This window comes from Gymnoscopelus braueri, assembly GCF_963280865.1.
Source record: "Gymnoscopelus braueri genome assembly, chromosome: 2".
NCBI lineage: Eukaryota > Metazoa > Chordata > Actinopteri > Myctophiformes > Myctophidae > Gymnoscopelus > Gymnoscopelus braueri.
Genome location: NC_137604.1, coordinates 57,267,988 through 57,287,786, shown reverse-complemented (window position 1 = coordinate 57,287,786; position 19,799 = coordinate 57,267,988). Strand labels below are relative to the sequence as shown.

General features: G+C 41.6%; 1 protein-coding gene across 1 annotated transcript in view; it reads right to left on the bottom strand.

Annotated features, from left to right (window-relative positions):
• Window positions 1-253: 253 nt before the first annotated feature.
• The window catches only part of foxk1 (forkhead box K1), a 33,098-nt gene continuing 13,552 nt past the window's right edge, over window positions 254-19,799 (bottom strand). Inside the window, exons 3-9 of the mRNA XM_080416506.1 lie at window positions 14,207-14,405; window positions 13,362-13,508; window positions 12,501-12,694; window positions 10,937-11,109; window positions 7,440-7,736; window positions 5,443-5,598; window positions 254-5,015 (exon numbers count right to left, since the gene is read on the bottom strand). Of these exons, the coding sequence (XP_080272632.1) occupies window positions 4,768-5,015; window positions 5,443-5,598; window positions 7,440-7,736; window positions 10,937-11,109; window positions 12,501-12,694; window positions 13,362-13,508; window positions 14,207-14,405 (1,414 nt within the window). The 3' untranslated portion in view covers window positions 254-4,767. The remainder of the gene's footprint in view (window positions 5,016-5,442; window positions 5,599-7,439; window positions 7,737-10,936; window positions 11,110-12,500; window positions 12,695-13,361; window positions 13,509-14,206; window positions 14,406-19,799) is intronic.

Below are 19,799 nucleotides of genomic sequence, written 5' to 3'. Positions count from 1 at the left end.
GACCTTCTGGCAGTGATGGAAGAAGCGCTCACATACTGCAGTGTAGAAATACTCTGTTACAAGTAAAGGTCCTGTATTCAAAATGTGCTTGAGTAAAAGTATTGGCATCAAGAAGTACTCTTTTTTGCCCCTTAAGCAAATCATCTGGGGACCCCCCAAAATAAATTGTGGACCCCCCAGTTTGGGAACCATGGATCTAGACATCCGTTTTACTTGGTAGCAGGTCACATGAAAAGACACCAGCATGACAGCGGACAGTCAATGAGGAATTTTAATTTGTGCTACACATTTTTGTTTTAACAAATCACAAAAAAAAAAAAAACATTTAAAAATACATATTTATACTTTCTCTATTTCCAAAAAAAAAATGTATTTTTTTCCTTTTTTTTACGGTTTGATGACAGCTGTTTGCAGATATTATAGCAAAATAGTTATTTTTCTTCTCTTTTTGCAAAATAGGAAAACAAAAACAAAAAAATCTTCCAAAAGCTTTGTCATTTATAGCAGATAGAAAGAGCAGCATACAATCATTATGCATTATTTTTTTTTGTTTCATTTTTACAATTCATGTGCAACAAACAGTCATTTAAACATTCCATAACTGGTGATTGATTGGTTTGACAGTGAAGACGAAGGTGAAGGACATTTTGCAGAACGTGCTGAAGGCAGAGTGAGAGAGTGAGGTCGAGAGACATTGAGAAGAGAAGGCAGATGAAAAAGTGCAGACAAATCGTCTCCGTCGGGGCAGAAACCTCTGATCTCCATGTTGTAACTGTTGGTGTTTTTTCCGTAAATGAACGCCCGACTTGATCTATACTACAGCGTCAAATAAAAGCATCAAAAGAAGCAGATCTACAAGCTCGAAATACGGCGCGAAGCGACGCGCTTCGAGCTTGTAGATCTGCTACTTTTGCCGTTTTCAGAATCCTGAAAAGTAACAATTTTGGACATATGAGGTTTCCACCCGACACAGACGAAATACTAAAGATTTAGGGTTGCCAACAACCTGAAAATAAAATAAAGGGACACTCCACCGGGCGTCTCTCATTTCCAAGAAAAATAAGAGGCGCCCAGAAAAAGCCTTCATTGTATATGTACAGTTTTGGTATATTATACTATTAACCACTTGAACCCGAGCATCTATATTCTGAGGGGGGGATCATCAGCCAAAAAAAGAATTTGCCGATCTACAAAGCTTGTAGATCAGCTATTTTTGGCGAAGAGATTTGGTGTAAGGAAAAAGCGGGTCCCAAATACAGAGAAAACTCAAGAGGGTTCAAGTGGCTAACAAACTTGCACTATAGCATTATGTATATAAGTATTATATGAGCCGTTTGAACTCTTAAGATGTCTGTCATTGATTGATTCCCATAAATAAGGAACAAAGTGTGTCCCTTATCAGGTTCAATAAAGGGACACGTCTTTTAGTTTCCAAATAAAAAGGGACCATTTCCTTATTTCAAGCGGACGGTTGGCAACCCAGGGATGCACCCATATTATATCGGTTAACGGATGATATTCGCCTTGTTGACTGTTGACTGCCACCAGCCTATCTGCAAAATAACATGACATTCAAAGATGGCAGAGGGCAATGTGTTTTTAGGTAGTTGCATAGCAGGCTAAAAAAAAAGCCCTTTGAAACTGATATTTTTCCACACAAAAAGAATGGTTATATTAAAAAGGTTATTTCGATGAATTTGTATGATTGAAATTTGTGCTCGTTCAAAAACACTGAAAGACTTTTAAAAAGTTAGTTCATGATGAAGCTTTTCTTAGTTTCTCTGGGACAAAATGGGGGAATAAATAAATAAACAAAAAAGATAAAATAAATAAAAAACATCGATAAACGGCCCAGAATTTCCACGATTGGTGCATCCCTAAACGAATACTTTTGAGGCGCAGGTGTCTGTACCGTAGCTGTACCACAGCCTACAGACTGAAGACCAAGGGAGGGGTAGGGAGGGACGCAGAGAAATGAATGAATAAGGCTTGGTTTTTATACTTAGGCTGCGGTGTTGCTGGTGTCGCTCACCCCAAAGAAAAAATAGCTGATCCGAGCTTGTAGACTCTGGCTCTTTCTGGGGCATGCACACTCACAACTAAGCATAAAATCGGCTTTACGGGGAGGACAGGAATTGAGAAGGACAAAAATGTGAAAGAAAGAATGAATAAGGGTAAAGGATGTAGGGTATGTAAAAAATAATGTAAAAAATAAAAAAAAGACTTACAGGGATAGTTCACTCATCAATGAATCACCCCATGGAGACTTGAATTCATGGATATTATATTGTTTTTATCGCATTCCTAAGCCAATAATTTGATGACCGGCAGTGGTTCCGGTAGGAGAGTCTCCTTTGTATCTACTACCGGAACCGCTGCCTACCGGTCGACTGGTCATCAAATTATTGGCTTAGGAATGCAACAAAAACTAAAAAATATCCATGAATTCAAGTCTCCATGGGGTGACTAATTGATAGAAAAAAATACATTTTTGGGGTGAACTATCCCTTTAACAGATAAAAAGATGTATGTGGTTGTGTGTAGTTGGTCCCACCCCTTCCCCTGATAATAATAAATCTGTCGGAGGTCTTTCTAACACAACATCACCGCCGCCCCCGTTCCGTCGTTGTAGTGTTGTAGCAGGTTGGTGTGCGCTTATAAAAGAAACGCAATGTTAGCATTCTAAAAAGGTAACGCTCTCTAAAGGGTTAAAATAAAATAAACATTGAGGAAAAAAAGGTAAGAAACATTTAAGGCTTTTTAAGGATCATTATAATCATGTTTTTTTTTCTTTCTTTCTCTCTTTTTTTCTGAGCTAAAAACAGACAAAAAATAAACTGTACACGCACTGTCTTTTCCGTTTACTACTACGGAAACAAAAAACAAAACAAAAAAAAGGACAATCAGTTTGTCTACATTAGGTTAGCTCCATTTCCACGATTGCGCTCTCTCTCCATTCGCCACACTTTCTACGCTTTCTCCTCTCATCGCCAGTGATATCTGGACTCTGGAGGAGCTTCATTATATACTGTTAAAACAAACCCCGAGCTGAGCTCAGCTGGGAGCCGCCGAGTGGAAAAAAAACTGCTGGTTCTGGACTTTCCCTGGTGGATTTCAAGGGAATTTTCAACACTTTGTCACTCTCCTCATCCCTTGTGTGCGAGGTGAGAAGGCAACTTTTATTTGTACTTTATCTTTTTTGAAGAGATTTTTTTTTCTGACCTGAGATTGGGTGTCCTGGCCTTTTTTTAAGGCCTGGCTAGTTCTTACGACAAACATTCTCCACTCTTCTGGTTGTATTCAGCTCTTTACGGTAGCTCTCCACCAAACAGATTACTACAGACCGAATGAAAGTCTGGGAATCAGTCGGTTGGAAGGTGTGGAAAAAACGTGAGAGCCGACACCAACAGGCGGTGGTGCTAAAAATAGCCTATGGCTTGATGTCTTTTCCAACAACAAGCCCGCTGCTATCCGACTGTATTCGACTCTTCCCTAAAACTTGCGATCCGACGGGACAGTGAACCCACCGCCCATTCAACAGCAGATTTTCGGCAACAGACGCTTTTTCCAACACTTACTATCGCCGCCGACGTCGGTGTGGTGGAGAGCTACCTTTAAAAAAGGGATAGTTCACCACCAAAATTACTTTTTTCAATCGATTAGTCACCCCATGGAGACTTGAATTCATGGATGATTTTTTGTTTTCGTCGCATTCCTAAGCCAATAATTTGATTTATTAAATTGGGGTGACTAATCGACTAATCATTTTTTTTGGTGAACTACACCTTTAAGGAAAGGACGCCTGCAAGATTACTTCTTCGATCCCCCCATTGAACACAGTTCCTTCCCCACATTAAAAACTTCCGAGTGAATCTTCCCCACTCGTTCATCTCCAGGACCATGTTAAAGTACTCAGTACATGTGTCTTACCTCCCCCCCTCCCACCCTGCAGCGCTTACAACTCCCTAAACCACACTCTCTCTGGTATTAATTCCTTCCCTCTCAAGGCAATCAGCAATGAGTCAAAGTGGGAGGAAGGTATTGGACAAGGTGATTTCTTTGGCCTATCAGTGACTTTATAAAACTGACAGAACTGGGTTTAAAAAAATCCATTTAAACTAGGGAGCAGGCCAGGCCAGGGCAATGTTCTTATCTCTCAGTCCCAAGTTAACGTCCTCCACCATACACAGAGATTTAAGTGCAACGTCAACGGACAAAGAAGTGTTGTTTAAAATGCTCCATTCAAGCTTATGACGTCCTTATAACCGGTCTGTGTGTTGTTGTCTGTGAATGACGGAGAACATCATAAAAAAAAAAGACAGTGGCAAAATCCTGTCAGATTTGCTTAAAAAAAATTATAATAATAATAATCAGTTTTCAGAGATTTCAATTCATTTTCAACAACACGAATCTCAAGATGTTTTCTAACTGCAATTCCCTTCTGTTGGAAACAGGCTTTTGAAAATGCCTGATTTATACTCGTTTCTGTGCGCCGTGTCACACACACACACGCACCGTAAATAGCAGATCTACAAGCTCACAATGGGGTTGTTGCAGTGCGACGCGTCAGCTTGTAGATCGGCTATCTTCAGTGAAGCGACACTGGCTGCACCGCAACCACAGTATAAATCACCATTAAAGGCTGCCTGGAGTTAAAAGTTTTTGGCCGCGTTGTGTCTGCAGTCCCTATCAAATGTGTTGAGAAAAAAAAAAGGCGAGGCGTTCTCCGAGGCACACCCGGGTCACAGAGCTCCTGTTTTTTTTTTTTCACTTCCTGGGGTCGTGGGTTTGTGATATCATGGCGACGATGACAGGCTGCTGGGCGTGGGGTGTGACCTGAGGCGGGGCCGGGTCTGGGCCCATCATCGCCTCGTCCACCTCCATTTTGGGCCTCTTTGGTTGAGGCTCGCCGCCTGGCTCGTCACCGGCTCCCCCAGTGGCGGGAGGCCTGCTCAGCAACACTGGAGGGGAGCTGGAGGCCTGAGCGGCTAGGATCTGCAGAGGACTGCTCAGGGCTGATGGAGAGAGACATGGAGAGAGGGAGAGATTAATGTTAAAGGATATCTCAATACCTAAAGTTAGTTATATTCCATTTAGAGAACTCTTACTTACTTAATTAGTAATTTGTTTGGCTATTCAAATATAGCAGATATACAAGCTCATTGTGCAGATCTACGAGCTTGTAGATCTGCTTTTTTTTTTTATCGTGAAAATGTTTGCAAATCTTTGAATATATATTATTGTGGGGCTCCTTGACCTGAAAAAGTTTGAGAACCACTGACCTAGCAACATATATATATATTTTTTAAACAGTTAGGATTTAGAAGACATTTGTAGAATCAGCCTTAGGTCTTAATGGGTTAAACAGTTAATCGCAATATCACAGTTTTTTTTCCTAATATCAGGCAGCCCCTGTTAGCTAAAATGCTAACGATCACTCACTGTAGGTGTTGGGCAGGCTGGTAGCGACAGCAGAAGTGTGTTTGCCGTTCTGGGTAACCGTACGAACAGGAAGCTGGTGTAAACCCAGGGCCAGGCCCGCACTCTGCACAGCTCCTTCCACCATATGGATCACCCTCTCCCTGTTCTGCTGGACCTCTGCAGGGAGAACACATCCACATGTTAAAAACTCACTGCGCATTTTCAAAAATTTGCACAAAAAAAAGAAACAAATCGCAGATCTACAAGCTCTGAAAGAAAAAACTCCCACACACCGTCTTCAAATACAAGAAAAAAAATATTTTTATGGGAATAAAACAACATTTCGGTCTTTAACACATTGAATGCCAGTCGCGTAGATCTACGCGAACCTATTTAAAGCCGCAGCGTGCCAGTCGCGTAGATCTACGCGAACCGCCGATTCCCATTGAAATTGCCCCAGGTGCACTTTCCGAATTTTTTGGATCCATTTCCGTTTCCGGTCGGAAACAGAATTATTCGGGTTCCGTTTTTTTCGATCGTATCCGCTTCCTGTCTGGGATCCTGTTTAAAACTCGATTTTCTCGGTTGTTGTTTTTCTCCTCGCTGATCACTGTTTAGCGTTGATCCACTGTATCTTCAAGATGGCGGCTCGCATTTGGAAACTATTTTCGCTGGCCGTTTCTCACAGATCCGCTGTGTGTTTAGAACCAAATGAACGCGCACTTTTAACTTATTTAGCGAGGTCTGTGGCGACATGAAAAAAACAAAAAAACAACAATAAAACGCTGGCACTGGTGAGTACATTATGAGATTAAACTCTGGCATGGAATGTGTTAAGGCATTCATCCTTATATTAGGATAACCTGATGAAGGTCTAATACAATGATTCTCAACCAGTGGTCCGGGGACCACCAGTGGTCCCTGAGGGGGTTCCAGGTGGTCCCCAGCTATAAGATGGAGAGTTGGTGACCAAATGGACCCTCTTGAGAGCGTAAAATGAAACCAAACGGACACGCAAGTTTTATTTTACGTTCTCAAGAGTTAAATTATTGTTAAACATCTGCATTACTTAATTAAAGAATTGTTATTTTGATCAATGTTTGCCTGTTTATCTCTCCTATGGTACCAACATCAATACAGCATGGATGGAATTGTGGACAAAATTGCATCCAACGATAAAATATTCTACGTTTTGGGTCTGAGAGGCTAAATCTCACCAAACGGTGGTTTCATGGCTCAAATGCCGAATAAATAATGGACCTGGATATGAAAAGGTTGAAAACCACTGGTCTAATAGACCAAAAGTCATGGTATTATTCTATTTAAAACCTTGGAAAAAAAATTCATTGTGATACAGATAAATAGGAACTTATACTACATTAGTTCCATTAATGGCTGCCGTGTTAAGTGGTCAGCTGGGTGGGCCGCGAACACTTTCAATATTTCCAAGTGGGCCCTGATCCAGAAAAGGTTTTGAACCACTACAGCATACATGGGCAACTGGCGGCCCCATGCGGCCCCCACCATGCGGCCCACAGGTAAATATCGGCATACTGATATATTATTGATTTCAGCTGTTACAATTCCAAACATGCAAACATGACCGGCTTTAATTACTTCAGTCTATATTGGTTGTTTAATGACTAGTGTTAAAATGTTAGTCTTTTTTATGTCCAATGTATTTGTATTTTAAGTTCATGAAGTGAACATACGTATAACTTATGCATTTGAAATTAAATACAAATGTTACTTTTCCAATTCGAAAATAGCAAAAATAGCCGATCTACACTACCGCTATTTTTGCTACTTTTGAGTGACATAGTAGAATGACGAAGTAGGACATTAATTTACGAAATAAATAAAGTTAAAATATGGAGATAAGAGGTTTCCGCCCGACAGCAACAGTATGCAATGCGGCCCCCTGAAGTGAGTGTGGAAATAGTGGCCCTCTCTGTCATCAAAGTTGCCCACCCCTGCACTACAGTAACTCATAACTATACAGAATATCGCACACGTACCTCTGAGCTCACTGCTGCTCTCTACTCCCCCCTGCTGGCCTGGGCTGGCGGAAGAGGCAGCGTAACCGTTGGCGGGGTTGATGTTGATGGGAGGCGGGGCGCTGGTGACCACCCTCACCATGGTGACGGTCTGCGGCGGGGCGCTCTGGAGCAGGTGGAGGGCCTGTGCTTGGCCGCCACCGCTGGGGATGAAGGCGAGGGCTTTGCCCAGGCCCGAAGTCAGCTGCGTGGCGTGGTGAGAGGGCGCGGCCATGATGACGGGATGCGCGCTGACTGGAGAGCCTCTGACCGGAGAGCCTGGTGGACGAAGACAACCGTTAAACAAACTTTTTAAAGACAGTTTAAATGCAGTGGTTCTCAAAGTGGGGTCTGGGGATTAGTAAAATCTCTTAACCCATTAACACATTGATTGTCAAGATCAAATATATGCGTTCTTAATTTTTTGGGGGAAAATTCCACAAGGGGCGACCTAACACAGCTTTGGAATGATCGATCGTCTCTCAGAGAAGAAAGATGTGGATGTGACATCATTCCCAAAAACGTCACTTCCACCCGCCCCAAGTTACGACTGTAACTCAGTTTCTTTTTTTTCCATTGAAAACCACCCGTTTTCAGCGGACCAAAGCTCCAAAATGGCGGATCGCGGTTGGAAACTTGTCGTTCCCATGGATACAGATACTTCCGCCTAATCACAGGAACCTTTTATCGTGTTTTTTGTTTACAAAATGTCGGTTCCACGGAGTATCAAATATCATCGGATTTAGGTAATTATACACCGGCACGGGGATAGAAAACTATGTTTAATATCTTGGCAATCAATGTGTTAAGACCTGGAACGCATCTGTGTCACATTTTCATTTGAGCAAAAAAGCATTATTTTACATTGGCTATTTTTTTTTAATCGTGAAAATGTGTGCAAATCTTATATAAAAATATATTGTTTTAAAGCGAACATTTTGAACTCAAATCTTTGCTTCTGGGGGTCCCTGGAACTAAGTATTTTGAGATAGGGGTCGGCGGCCAAATACATATAATGTTGGGGGTCCTTGACATGAAAAAGTTTGAGAACCACCGATAACATACATATTTCTCAGAATACTGTTGGGATTTAGAAGACATTTGTAGAATCGGCTTCAGGTCTTAATGGGTTAATACTGTAGAACATAAAAATCTGTTGACCAATTTAACCCTAATACACCCTAATACATCAGCTATTTGAACATAGCCGAACTGCAAGCTTGCATTTTAGGCCATGTTCTAAATTTTTTTTTAAACATTTTAACACAAAATGTTCCTGGCACAAAATATTTTAATTAGGGGGGTCCGCCACCAAATACATATTAACTTAGGGGGTCTGTGACATGACAAAGTTTGAGAATCACAGGTTTAGGGCATTTCTAGTTTGTCTCTTTTTTTATGCTTGTTTTTATTTTTCATTTCTGTTCACTGACAGTGAACAGAGAGGAAAACGTGGGATAAGAGAGGGGATGACGGGACACATTGACACTTATGCTGCACACCTAACCGTAGAAAAGCACCACCTATGTGGAGCTCCATGCAGGGACCACGGCAAAACCCTTTGGCTTTCCCCAGATGATTTTTTATATCGTTGCTGTCGGGCAGAGGAGTGAGTTATCAGTTTCAGCTTCTTGAGCTGTGAGCTCAGCTTCTTGAGCTGTGAGCTCTTGGCTGCGAGAAAGCCATTGTGCTTTTGTACCCATTATCATCCTACCACAGAGTGATTTAAGCATTAAAAGCCTTGTGACTTGTTGTACAAGATATGAAAGTAAGCTTTGAATTAGGATTTTTATTATACGTAATAAATATAACATGCTGGTGCTGGGTTCTGCAACTGAGAATTGTCAAACACGCCATTAGAATACAGCGACACATTAATTTAATGTAATACACAAAATTATAGTCAGAGTTACTCGTGGTCAAATGATGAGTCAGTGATATTAGAAGAAGTCTGGGGAAGAGGCTGGGCTGCTCGAAATGTACATTAAATGAATTGGACATTGGGACCCCTATAATGTATTATTAGCAGTGATATTATAAGCTTTTAACTTAAATGCATTTACACAGTCTTATGTTTTTTGGCCAGCCATCCTTCCTGCATTTGGCAGCTGCAACTGTGGTGCTTTTAGCCTGGATTATGTGTTGGAATTGTTCATATTTGATCATATTATTATAGTTTGCTCTTCATTAGGTGAAATATGCCACTATGCTGCCAGTAGTATTGTCCATGCTTGCGATTGGTCATATGATGCCAAACAGATCTCCCGATCTAAGCCCCTAGATTGGGAAATTCTGGGTTGATTTACCGAGTTGATAACAACCTTGGCGTGAGCGCTTAGTTAGCATGATTGTGGTTGTTAGGGCTAGATAACAAAAATATATCGTCTCTGTCGGGTGGAAACCTTACATTTCCAAAACTGTTACTTTTCAGGATTGAAAAAAAAAGAAGCTCATATCAAGTTCAAAACGCATCGCTTCGCGCCGCGTTTCGAGCTTGTAGATCTGTTACTTTTGAGCGACTCTGTAGTATGATCAAGTAGGACGTAAATTTACGAAACAATAAAAAGTCAGAATATGGCGATAAGAGCAGTGTTGATTTCGTCAACTAAAACTATGACGAAAAATGTGCGTTGACCTTTTTTCACTGACGAAAATGAAATAAAAAAGAAATAAAAACTAAGCTACTATGACTAAATATACTGACAATTTCCTCAACAAATAAAAACTAGACTAAAATGTTAGGGAGGGACTAGTGGTGAAGAGATCCAGTAGAACTAAAAGACAAGTCATTTTATGTTTGGTTGCGCTCGGGTGTTGCGCTCTGAAAATAGCAGATCTACAAGCCCACAATGCAGATCGGCTATTTTCAGAAGAATCAAAAGAATATTACTGAAACTATATCAAAATTTGCTGTCAAAATCAACACTGGATTAGAGGTTCCTAGTGAACAAAACTGCAAGCTCTCCCAATAGGCTCTATGCACAGCAGCCATAATGGAAAGAAATTGGGCCTCTTCCTTACTTTCTTCACAGGTGTTACCAATGATTCTAATGAAGGCTCTCTTCCATTTAGTGTAGCAGGGTCCCTGAAATTAAAAGGTTTGAGAACCACTGTCTCAAACCTTTTAATTTCAGGGACCCCCATAACTCTTAGTGTACACATGGAACCAAATGGACCCATTTGGAACCCCCTCAAGGAACCATGAGGGTCCCTGGACCACTCTTTGAGACCCACTGGTGTAGCAGTGTTACCAGTGAGCCAACATGATGCACAATATCAGCACCCTGACTCTGTTTGACCAGAAAGGAACAGAGCCTTCATTAGTACCATTGGTAACACCTGTGGAATGAAGAAGAGGCCCAATTTCTTTCCAATATGGCTGCTGTGCATAGAGCGTGTGTGTGTGTGTGTGCGTGCGTGCGTGTGCGTGCGTGCGTGCGCGTGTGCGTGTGTGTGTGTGTGTGTGTGTGCGCGCTCACCTGGGGCGCTCTGGGAGTACCGGTACTCCGGTACAGAGGCCAGCTTGTGGGCCAACTGCTCGTGGTGGTCATGGGGGACCGGTGAGCCCTCTCGACTCAAACACTCCGGGGTCTGCAGTCCACTGGAAGGCGGAGACAGAAGGCCCTGGTGGGTAGGGGATGCCGGGGCACTCCTGGGGTGGAAGCAAAAGAGCGGAGGGACAGAAGAGAAGAGAGAAAAGCGGTGAGTGACACTAAAACTATCCTGCTCACAGAAGTAACATAACACGGACAACGCCTAAACACACACAGAGACTGCTTAGAAACGTGTAAAAGATGCTCCACTGCCAGGACTTCCTGTTGAATAGAAATTAGGGCTGCACAATATATCGTCATCGCAAAAGCAACATGAACAATATACTAGGCATGTAACGATTCACTCAACTCACAACACGATTTGAATCTCAATAATAGGTTCACGATAAGATTTTTCACGATTTTTTAACCACAATTATTTCTCTTACACAAATCGAGTACTTTCTTCTTCTTTTGAATTATTTTTTTTACAATACTGTGTTTTCTCTTATCCTTTTTTCAATACAGTAGCAAATAACTGAAAACTCTTTCTTTTTATCAATTCTCTTACAAAGATCCTGTATTTTTTGGGGTATTTTCTTCTCTTTTTTTTTACACGCCCTCTGCTGTTTGCATTGCACTAATCTTTTTTATTAAATCGATTTAAATTGTCAGCTTGAATTGATTTACGATAAATAGTTACATGCCTACAATATACATATCGCAAGACTTTTACATATTGCAAAATAGATAATTTAACATGTTTTCAGGTTTGTATTAATTTCAACAATCCAGGTATAAAAGGATATTTTTGTTTAGATTAGAAGTAAATGTTTTAAGCAGAGGAGCAGTGAGAAACTGTATTGCTAAATTAGCGGTATATATTCATTGTCAATACAGTAGGCTATTCATTAGCAGCAAACCTGAAGACATTAAAGGGATAGTTCACCCAAGAATATTCTTTTTCTCTATCGATTAGTCACCCCATGGAGACTTGAATTCATGGATTTTGAAGTTTTTGTCGCATTCCTAAGCCAATATTTTGATGACCAGCGGACCGGTAGGCAGCGATTCCGGTAGGAGACACAAAGGACACTCTTTGTGTCTCCTACCGGAACCGCTGCCGGTCATCAAATTATTATCAAAAAACTAAAAAGATAAGAGTAATCGATAGAAAAAAAGTAATTTTGAGGGTGAACCAACCTTTTAAAACGGTGTATTTGTTTACTTATCGCGAGTCATATTGCCAAGTTGCCATCGCAATATTGAACAACGTTATAGCATATTGGATGTTTTCCTAATATCGTGCATCACTAATAATAGAGATGGTCTACAAATCCCCACTTACTTTGTTCTATCCAATCACATGTCAGCCAGGAGGAGAAGCAAGAGAGGATAGGGTTAAACTGAGTCAAAACAAGACTAGACTGTGCGTGTGTGTGTGTGTGTGTGTGTGTGTGTGTGTGCTCGCACATGTGTTCGTTCGTGTGTTTGATTTAGAGTCCTATACCTGGAAGAGAGGGGTCCAAAGGGCGTCCTGAAGCAAGCCACGCCCCTCTGTCTCCTCTTCCTGAAGGCCTGCTCCACCAGCTTGCTCTCGGAGGCAGAGTCCACGCGCCAAAAGCTGCCTTTGCCCGGCTCGTCCTGAGAGCGCGCCACTTTCAGGAAGTAGCGGTTGAGAGACAGGTTGTGTCGGATCGAGTTCTGGACAGAGGAGGGGGGGGGGACGACGACAAGGTATTATAGTTAAGGAAAACTAACGAAATAACGAAAACTGAAAACAAATATTTTCGTTAACTGAACTAAATAAAAGCGAGAATTAAAAAGAATAACTAACTGAAACTGTATCGTATGTAAACTAAAACAAACTGAAATTATAGACAAAATGCCCTTAGTTTTCGTTTATTTTTGGGATGATATGAATTATCATCAAAACTAAAACTATTGGCAAAATTATTGACGCTGTGAGCTTGTACATCTGCTATTTTTAAATAGCCAACATATAAATGGACACAGTGGTTAAGATGATTGTGATGCTATGTTAAGCACTTTTGCTGGGGACCCCCTGGAACCCCCCCCCCCCCACCACCACCAGGACCCCTGTTAGCGAAGCTTGAGAACAGACCAGTGGTTCTTATCGTGGGGGTCCGGGGGCACCCATAGGGTTCCTTGAGGAGGTTCCAGGGGGTCCCCAGCAACTTTTACCCTTTTAAACCGCGGCTATAAATAAACAAGGGGGATCTACTGTACAAGCTCACAACGCGTCAAACTGCTATTTTCAAAGAATCTTGAAAAAAAAAAAACATTTATTGACATAATTTTTCTGCGCAGGTACCTGCACAAGCTAAGCAAGAGGACTGTATGTACGTACCTGCCAGCCCTTGTCAGCGGTGCGATAGTAAGGGTAGTGTTTGGTGATATGGGAGTAGATGCCACTTAGTGTCAGCTGCCTGTCTGGGGCCGAGGAGATGGCCTGGACTATCAGCTGCGCGTAGGAGTAGGGTGGCTTGGACTCATCCTGGAGACACAATGACAACAATGTTAACATGTAAACATGGTGGGCTACAGTTATGTTTACACTGGGTTCTGAGAGCTAACAACATTAGGGACAGTAAGGTATTGATGTTATGGGTTTGGGTTGTGTATTAGTTACCTTGCCATGATGCAACTCCAAAAGGTGGACAAGAAATCAAAAATGTATCATTCAAGATATGCTCCTCCTTTACTTCCATTGTACGATGAAACAGCTCTCAAAGAGACTCTTTCAGCACGTAAACGAAAGCAAATGAAGCCGATTCAGACAATATAAAACATCACCAAACCCAGTACTGTTTGTTTTTTTAATAAAAATGTCAACTTCCTGTTGATTTTGCCATTTTATTAGGAAGAAAACGGGACTGGATCCCGATATTCAAATAGTATAATCAACAGGAAGTTGACATTTGTATATAAAAAACAAACAGTACTAGGTTTTGTGATGATCTATATTGTCTGAATCAGCATTGTTTGTGTTTGTTTACTGGCTAATAGACAGACTTTGAGAGCTGTTACCGTACAATTTAAGTCAATGATCGAATTTAATGATCAATTTCTAATCAATGGAGCAACCATTTTTGATTTCTTGCTGCTCTGGAGTTACATCATGGCAAGGTAACTTTACACAACCCCAAACATCTACCAAAGTGTTCTTGCCCTTTTAGGTGGACATGTATTTACCTTGGGACTGTCCCCACCGGCCAGGTCCCCTCGCATGTCGGCTCCTCCCCCCCGTTGCTCGGCAACAGCTCGCCGTTGCTCGGACACGGCCTTGGCGGCATACTCGGCTGCTAATTGGAGGTCAGAGGTTACGTTGCGCCCGTAGCGATATCCTGAAGACCCTGCCCCTCGTGGACTGGCAGGGCAGGAGTTAGGAACACTGTGGAGAGAGGAGAGGAGACCATGTTCAGAGCAGTGTTGATTTCGTCGACTAAAACTATGACAAAAATGTTCCTCGACTACCTTTTTTCACTCACGAAAACTAAATAAAAACTAAGCCACGATGACTAAAACTAAATATATTGACAATTTCCTCAACAAATAAAAACTAGACTAAAATGTTAGTGAGGGACTAGTGGAAAAGAGATCCAGTAGAACTAAAAGACAAGTCAATTTATCCTTGGTTGCGCTCGGGTGTTGCGCTCTGAAAATAGCAGATCTACAAGCTCACTTGTAGATCGGCTATTTTCAGCATGCAACCAAGTGTAAAATCAGCCATTACGACCCCATCAAGGCCCATTTGCTGTCAAATCAACACTAGTTCAGAGGAACCTCAGCTGATGGCTAACTTAGTTTTTGTTGCAATATTAGAAAAATAACATTTGATGGTAACATAGTTGTTGTTCAGCAAATACTATACATGTAGTTATGATAGTCTTATATGCCATTATCATAACATGTTATATTATAAAAGCATTCGACACAATTATATTGCCAGTCTGTTGGTGTAATTGCACTGCATAAAAACACAGGCACAACAGAACACTATCAAAAACCATAAAATACAATGGAAAAAGTGATATTCATATACTACTATCATATCATGTTAATAAGTAATATCAAGTCTTTTTGTTTGTTTGTTTCCAGTTAACTCATTCACTGCCACTGACGTAAAAAACGTAATTTGTCCCGTTTACCAATCCTGCCACTGACGTAAAAAACGTAATTTTTTTTTTTTCAAAAAAAAATTTTTTTTTGCTTTTTTTTTTTTTTTCAAATTTGACCCAAAGACCAAGGAGATATGATTGTTTAAAGATCTACACTCCCATCCACTTCCTTGTTAACTTAAAACTTAAAAATTCTGTATCTCGGCTCCTGAGTACTTTTTTTTTTTAATGAAAAATCTCTGGCAGTGGGCAAACGCGGTCAGCAATAATTGTGGCAGTGAATGAGTAAGTGTGCGGATGGATTTGGGAGAGAAGCTATTGCTGAATCTAGTGGTGCGTGTTCTGACTGACCTATACCGCCTGCAGGGGGCAGCAGCAGCTCAGAGAGGTGGTGGCCAGGGTGTGTGGGGTCTTTGTTTATGTTAGTGACCCTGCTGAGGGACGCTAGGGTTCATGTTTAATCCATTAAGACCGGGAACGCATCTGTGTCATTTTAAGATTTATTTGGCTATTCAAAAAAAAAATGATAATAATCTTTGAATATATATTCAAAGATTATTATTATTATATTATTATTTATATTTTTAACGCAAACATTTGTAACTAAAATCTTTGCTTCTGCTTCTTTTAGATGGGGTCCTCGGCCAAATACATATAATTTTGGCACTTCACACGGAAATGTTTTGAGAACCACTGATTATAGCAACACAGTTAAGATTTAGTCGACATTTGTAGAATCCCCAGAAGCAAAGATATGAGTTACAAATGTTCACGTTAACACAGACGTTGATGCATTTTGCCATTTGTATTACACTTAAGACTAGCAAATAATGATAACTTAATTGTAAGTGATACAAGTGGAACTTTCTTGAGGTTGTTCGTGTTTTGTGTCGTAACTATCGTAGATGAAAGAGAATTTCAAGCATTGTGTGAAGCAGTTATGTTCAGAATCTCGGTTCATGTCATAATCGCTGACATAACTGAATGAGCCCAAAGTTTTCCAGTTAAGTTCGACACTTTTCCCCACTGTATATATCGTTATACTTAGATACACAGGGAGCAAAGACAACTACAGATTCCATGCTGGAAGATGTCTATCTATAGAGAGTATGGCATGTAATTTATATTCTTCCTAATCTCATTCATCTCCATTTACTTAATAGTAGAACCCTGGGTCGGATCAATGAGATAAGACATTCTGAAAAGACATACTACTGACTTGACTAGAGAATCCATACAGACAGATACCAGAATGAAAGAAAACTAGAAACTGAACACTGTTCATGCTGAAAGAAAGTTCACTATTCCAGTGCAGGTTTAATCTCGATTCAACTAAAATGGGTTTTATAGTCACACACACGCACTGAGCCGCTGCTCATTATTGGACAGCAGTCTGTGTGGTCCCCCCCCCCCCTCTTGTGTGTCAATGTGTAGACGTCATCAAAACATGCATCAAAACTATTTTGACTTCACTGACAGAAGTCGACGTTCACAAATCAGACGTTGTTAATGCCCAGGCGTGAATCGGTGTTGCTACACATGCCAATGGTTTGTGTTGCGTGTGATATCAGAACAAAGCTCTGATCAACCTATACAAGATGTTACACACATCGAGAGAAGGACGGAGAGGGACGGACAGAGATTTTCTGGTCGGTGTGGTTGCCCATGGAAAGCGGTCCGGTCAATCCGGAAAGAGGACCAGGGTCACTTGATATTTCTGCTGTGCCAGCGGGGGACAAGGTGTATTACTTTGGAGGATACAATGATGGCAAATCCTACATGGATCAGATTGATGTGAGCGTCTTCAACACAGTGACTTTACGCTGGATGAAGTTTCCCCCAGTGACATCTAGAAGAGGAAGACGTCCTGTTGAGGTTCCCTCCATGCGCTGGGGCCACGCAGCTGTGCTGATAGAATCTATCATCTACATCTGGGGGGGTCTAGTGAATTGAGATCCCAGTATTCCAACAGCATCTGGGATTCCTTCAGAGGGAACGACATGGACAATGTTCTTTTTGCATTTGATGTTGACACCCACAGATGGTTAAAGCAGGAGATTTCTTGGTTTCGTCCAGAAACGAGAAGCGGCCACTCAGCCTGTGTCTTGGGGAAGATCACGTTTATCTATGGAGGACACCGCAAGACTGGATTCCTTAATGACATCTACAAGTTGGACACCACCACAATGGTCTGGTCTTTGATTAATACCAGAGGCACTCCACCACGTGCTGCAGAAGGTCACTCTGCCACCATCATTGGAACAAAGATGTTTGTATTTGGGGGCTATAGTAGCCGGGGGGAATTCTACAACAACATCAGTGTGTTTGACACAGAGACCGACTGCTGGCTGAACACGCCTTTTGCACAGCATCTTCCAGAAGGAAGTGTGGGTCATTCAGCCTTTGCCTACAATGGAGAGCTGCACATATTTGGTGGTTTCAACAGTATGCTTGAGTGGCAGTCCAATAATCTGTGGAAGTTCAATTCCAAGACCTTCTCTTGGAAGAAGGTTGAGCCCAAGGGCCAGGATTGGAGTTCTGGTTGGTGGTGCTGCATGGTGAGGGATCGTATCATCCTCTTTGGAGGATACACAACCGATGCACAGCCCATCTTACAGATCTTAGACTTAAGTCCTAGCCTGAAGACGTTATGCAAACTAGCAGTTATTCAGTACGATCTGGAGCAGACGGGACTCCCACACAACATCACTTGGGGACTGGCAGCCATGACAACAGCAACAGTTCAATGTAATTTATACTCTATAGGGGACTGGCAGCATTGATGAGAGAAACGGAAGGAAAAAAATTACAGGAGTTTGTCGCTTGGGTGGTTCATTGGTATCGCAACTACCATAAAGTGTAAGGGTTCAAATCCACCACGGTGCATCCTGCTTTGTCAAGCGTGTCCATTTGAAAACAATTGGACTTTTTCTCAGGGAGGGAAGCCGGATGGGGAGGGTGATATTTGTCACTTCACGTACTGTACACCTACAGGCTGGGGCGGCATCTTGTCAGCGGGGAGTGTTGGGCGGGAGGAGTAGGAAAGAGGCGTTACGTTCTTCCGGTGGGGACCCCTCACTGGCACGTGAGACAGTAGGATACAACAGCAGTGACAACACACAGAAATGTTTGTGGGGAGGGATAACATGGCATAACGACTATGGCATGTAAATATGAAATAAATGCATAAACAATCGTTATCTCAACAGGTAGCACTAGACAGGTGCGTGTATAATGTAAATCCCAAAGAAAAATGTATTAACCACAGTATGTTTTTTTTTTGCTTTTAGCTATAAAAAAAAACTCCTGAGCGACTAGTTTCAGCAGGTGGTGGAGGCGAACGGTTAATCTCAAAGACCATAAAGAAACAAAGAGAGCCCTGCTGACAAAAGTAACCAAACTAAGCCCCCAGAAACGGGAGGGGAGATTTAAGCGCTTCACCTCCTGGTGACCGACTCTGGTATTGCAGCTTGACCACAGCTAGCCTTCTTTTCCATGGTGAGTCTGTGGCCACTCCGCTCTGTTCTGAGCCAGAACAGTGTGAATGGTTATCATTTGTGTTTCCTCTAGAAACTATAAGATTACACGGCTATATTTGAAAAGGCGGAAAACCATGCGTTTCCTTTTTTTTTTTTAATGACAAAAGTAGGTTAGAGTGTGTGCATCTCAATCCACATACAGATGAGATAACCTCAGAAAAATTGTCTGTCAATCAAAATCTACATTTCTGTCATTTTGAGAGTGCTCTCGTTTTGATGCAAGCATCATTGGAACTCCAAACTGCAACATCTGATTAAGAGTTTGGTTAAAGAAATAGCAGAATGAGGAGCTCCGGGTCAACATTTTAGCCGGTGCAGAACAGTAAACACATCTCTGCCTTCCTTGCTGTCACAAGTCATGAATAATGTCTGAAAAATCGATCTGGCTTAACCCATTAAGACCTGAGGGCGATTCTTACTAATGTCTTCCAAATCCCAACAGTTTTCTGAAAAACGTATGGTTCTCAAACTTTTTCATGTCAAGGACCCCCAAAATTATATGTATTTGGCCGCAGACCCCCATCTCAAAATATTTTGTCCCAGGGACCCCCCAGTAGCAAAGGTTTGAGTTAAAATGTTCGCTTTAAAAGAATATAAATATATTAATTTGCACACATTTTCTCGATTTTTCAAAAAATAGCAGATCTACAAGCTCATAGCGCGGCACCGAGTGCCGCGCTATGAGCTTGTATATCTGCTATTTTTGAAAAAAATGCTTTTTAGCTCAAATCAAAGAATGACACAGATGCGTTCCAGGTCTTAATGGTTTAATATAGGCATTACAACTAAAATGAACATATGCCTTGACCAGATCCTTTGTTTCGCATTGTAAAGTAGGTGCTGCTTAGTTTGCTGACTTGCCTATCCGCCTAACGTCTATATTTTACACAAAAATGTCTGGTGAGAACCTCAGCTATTTACCCCAATAGCCTGTAATCAGCGATGTGATAACATGCAATTGAATCGAGTGTCTAGGTCACAACAACTGTCTGTAGTCTTCTATGAATAGTTGTGGATTTGGAAATGTACTACTATCCGTTTTCTCTCCTGAACTGTCCGGCAGTAGTAAATATTCAGACATGCATGTTGTGTTGACTCTCTCTCTCTCTCTCTCGAGGTTGCCTTCTC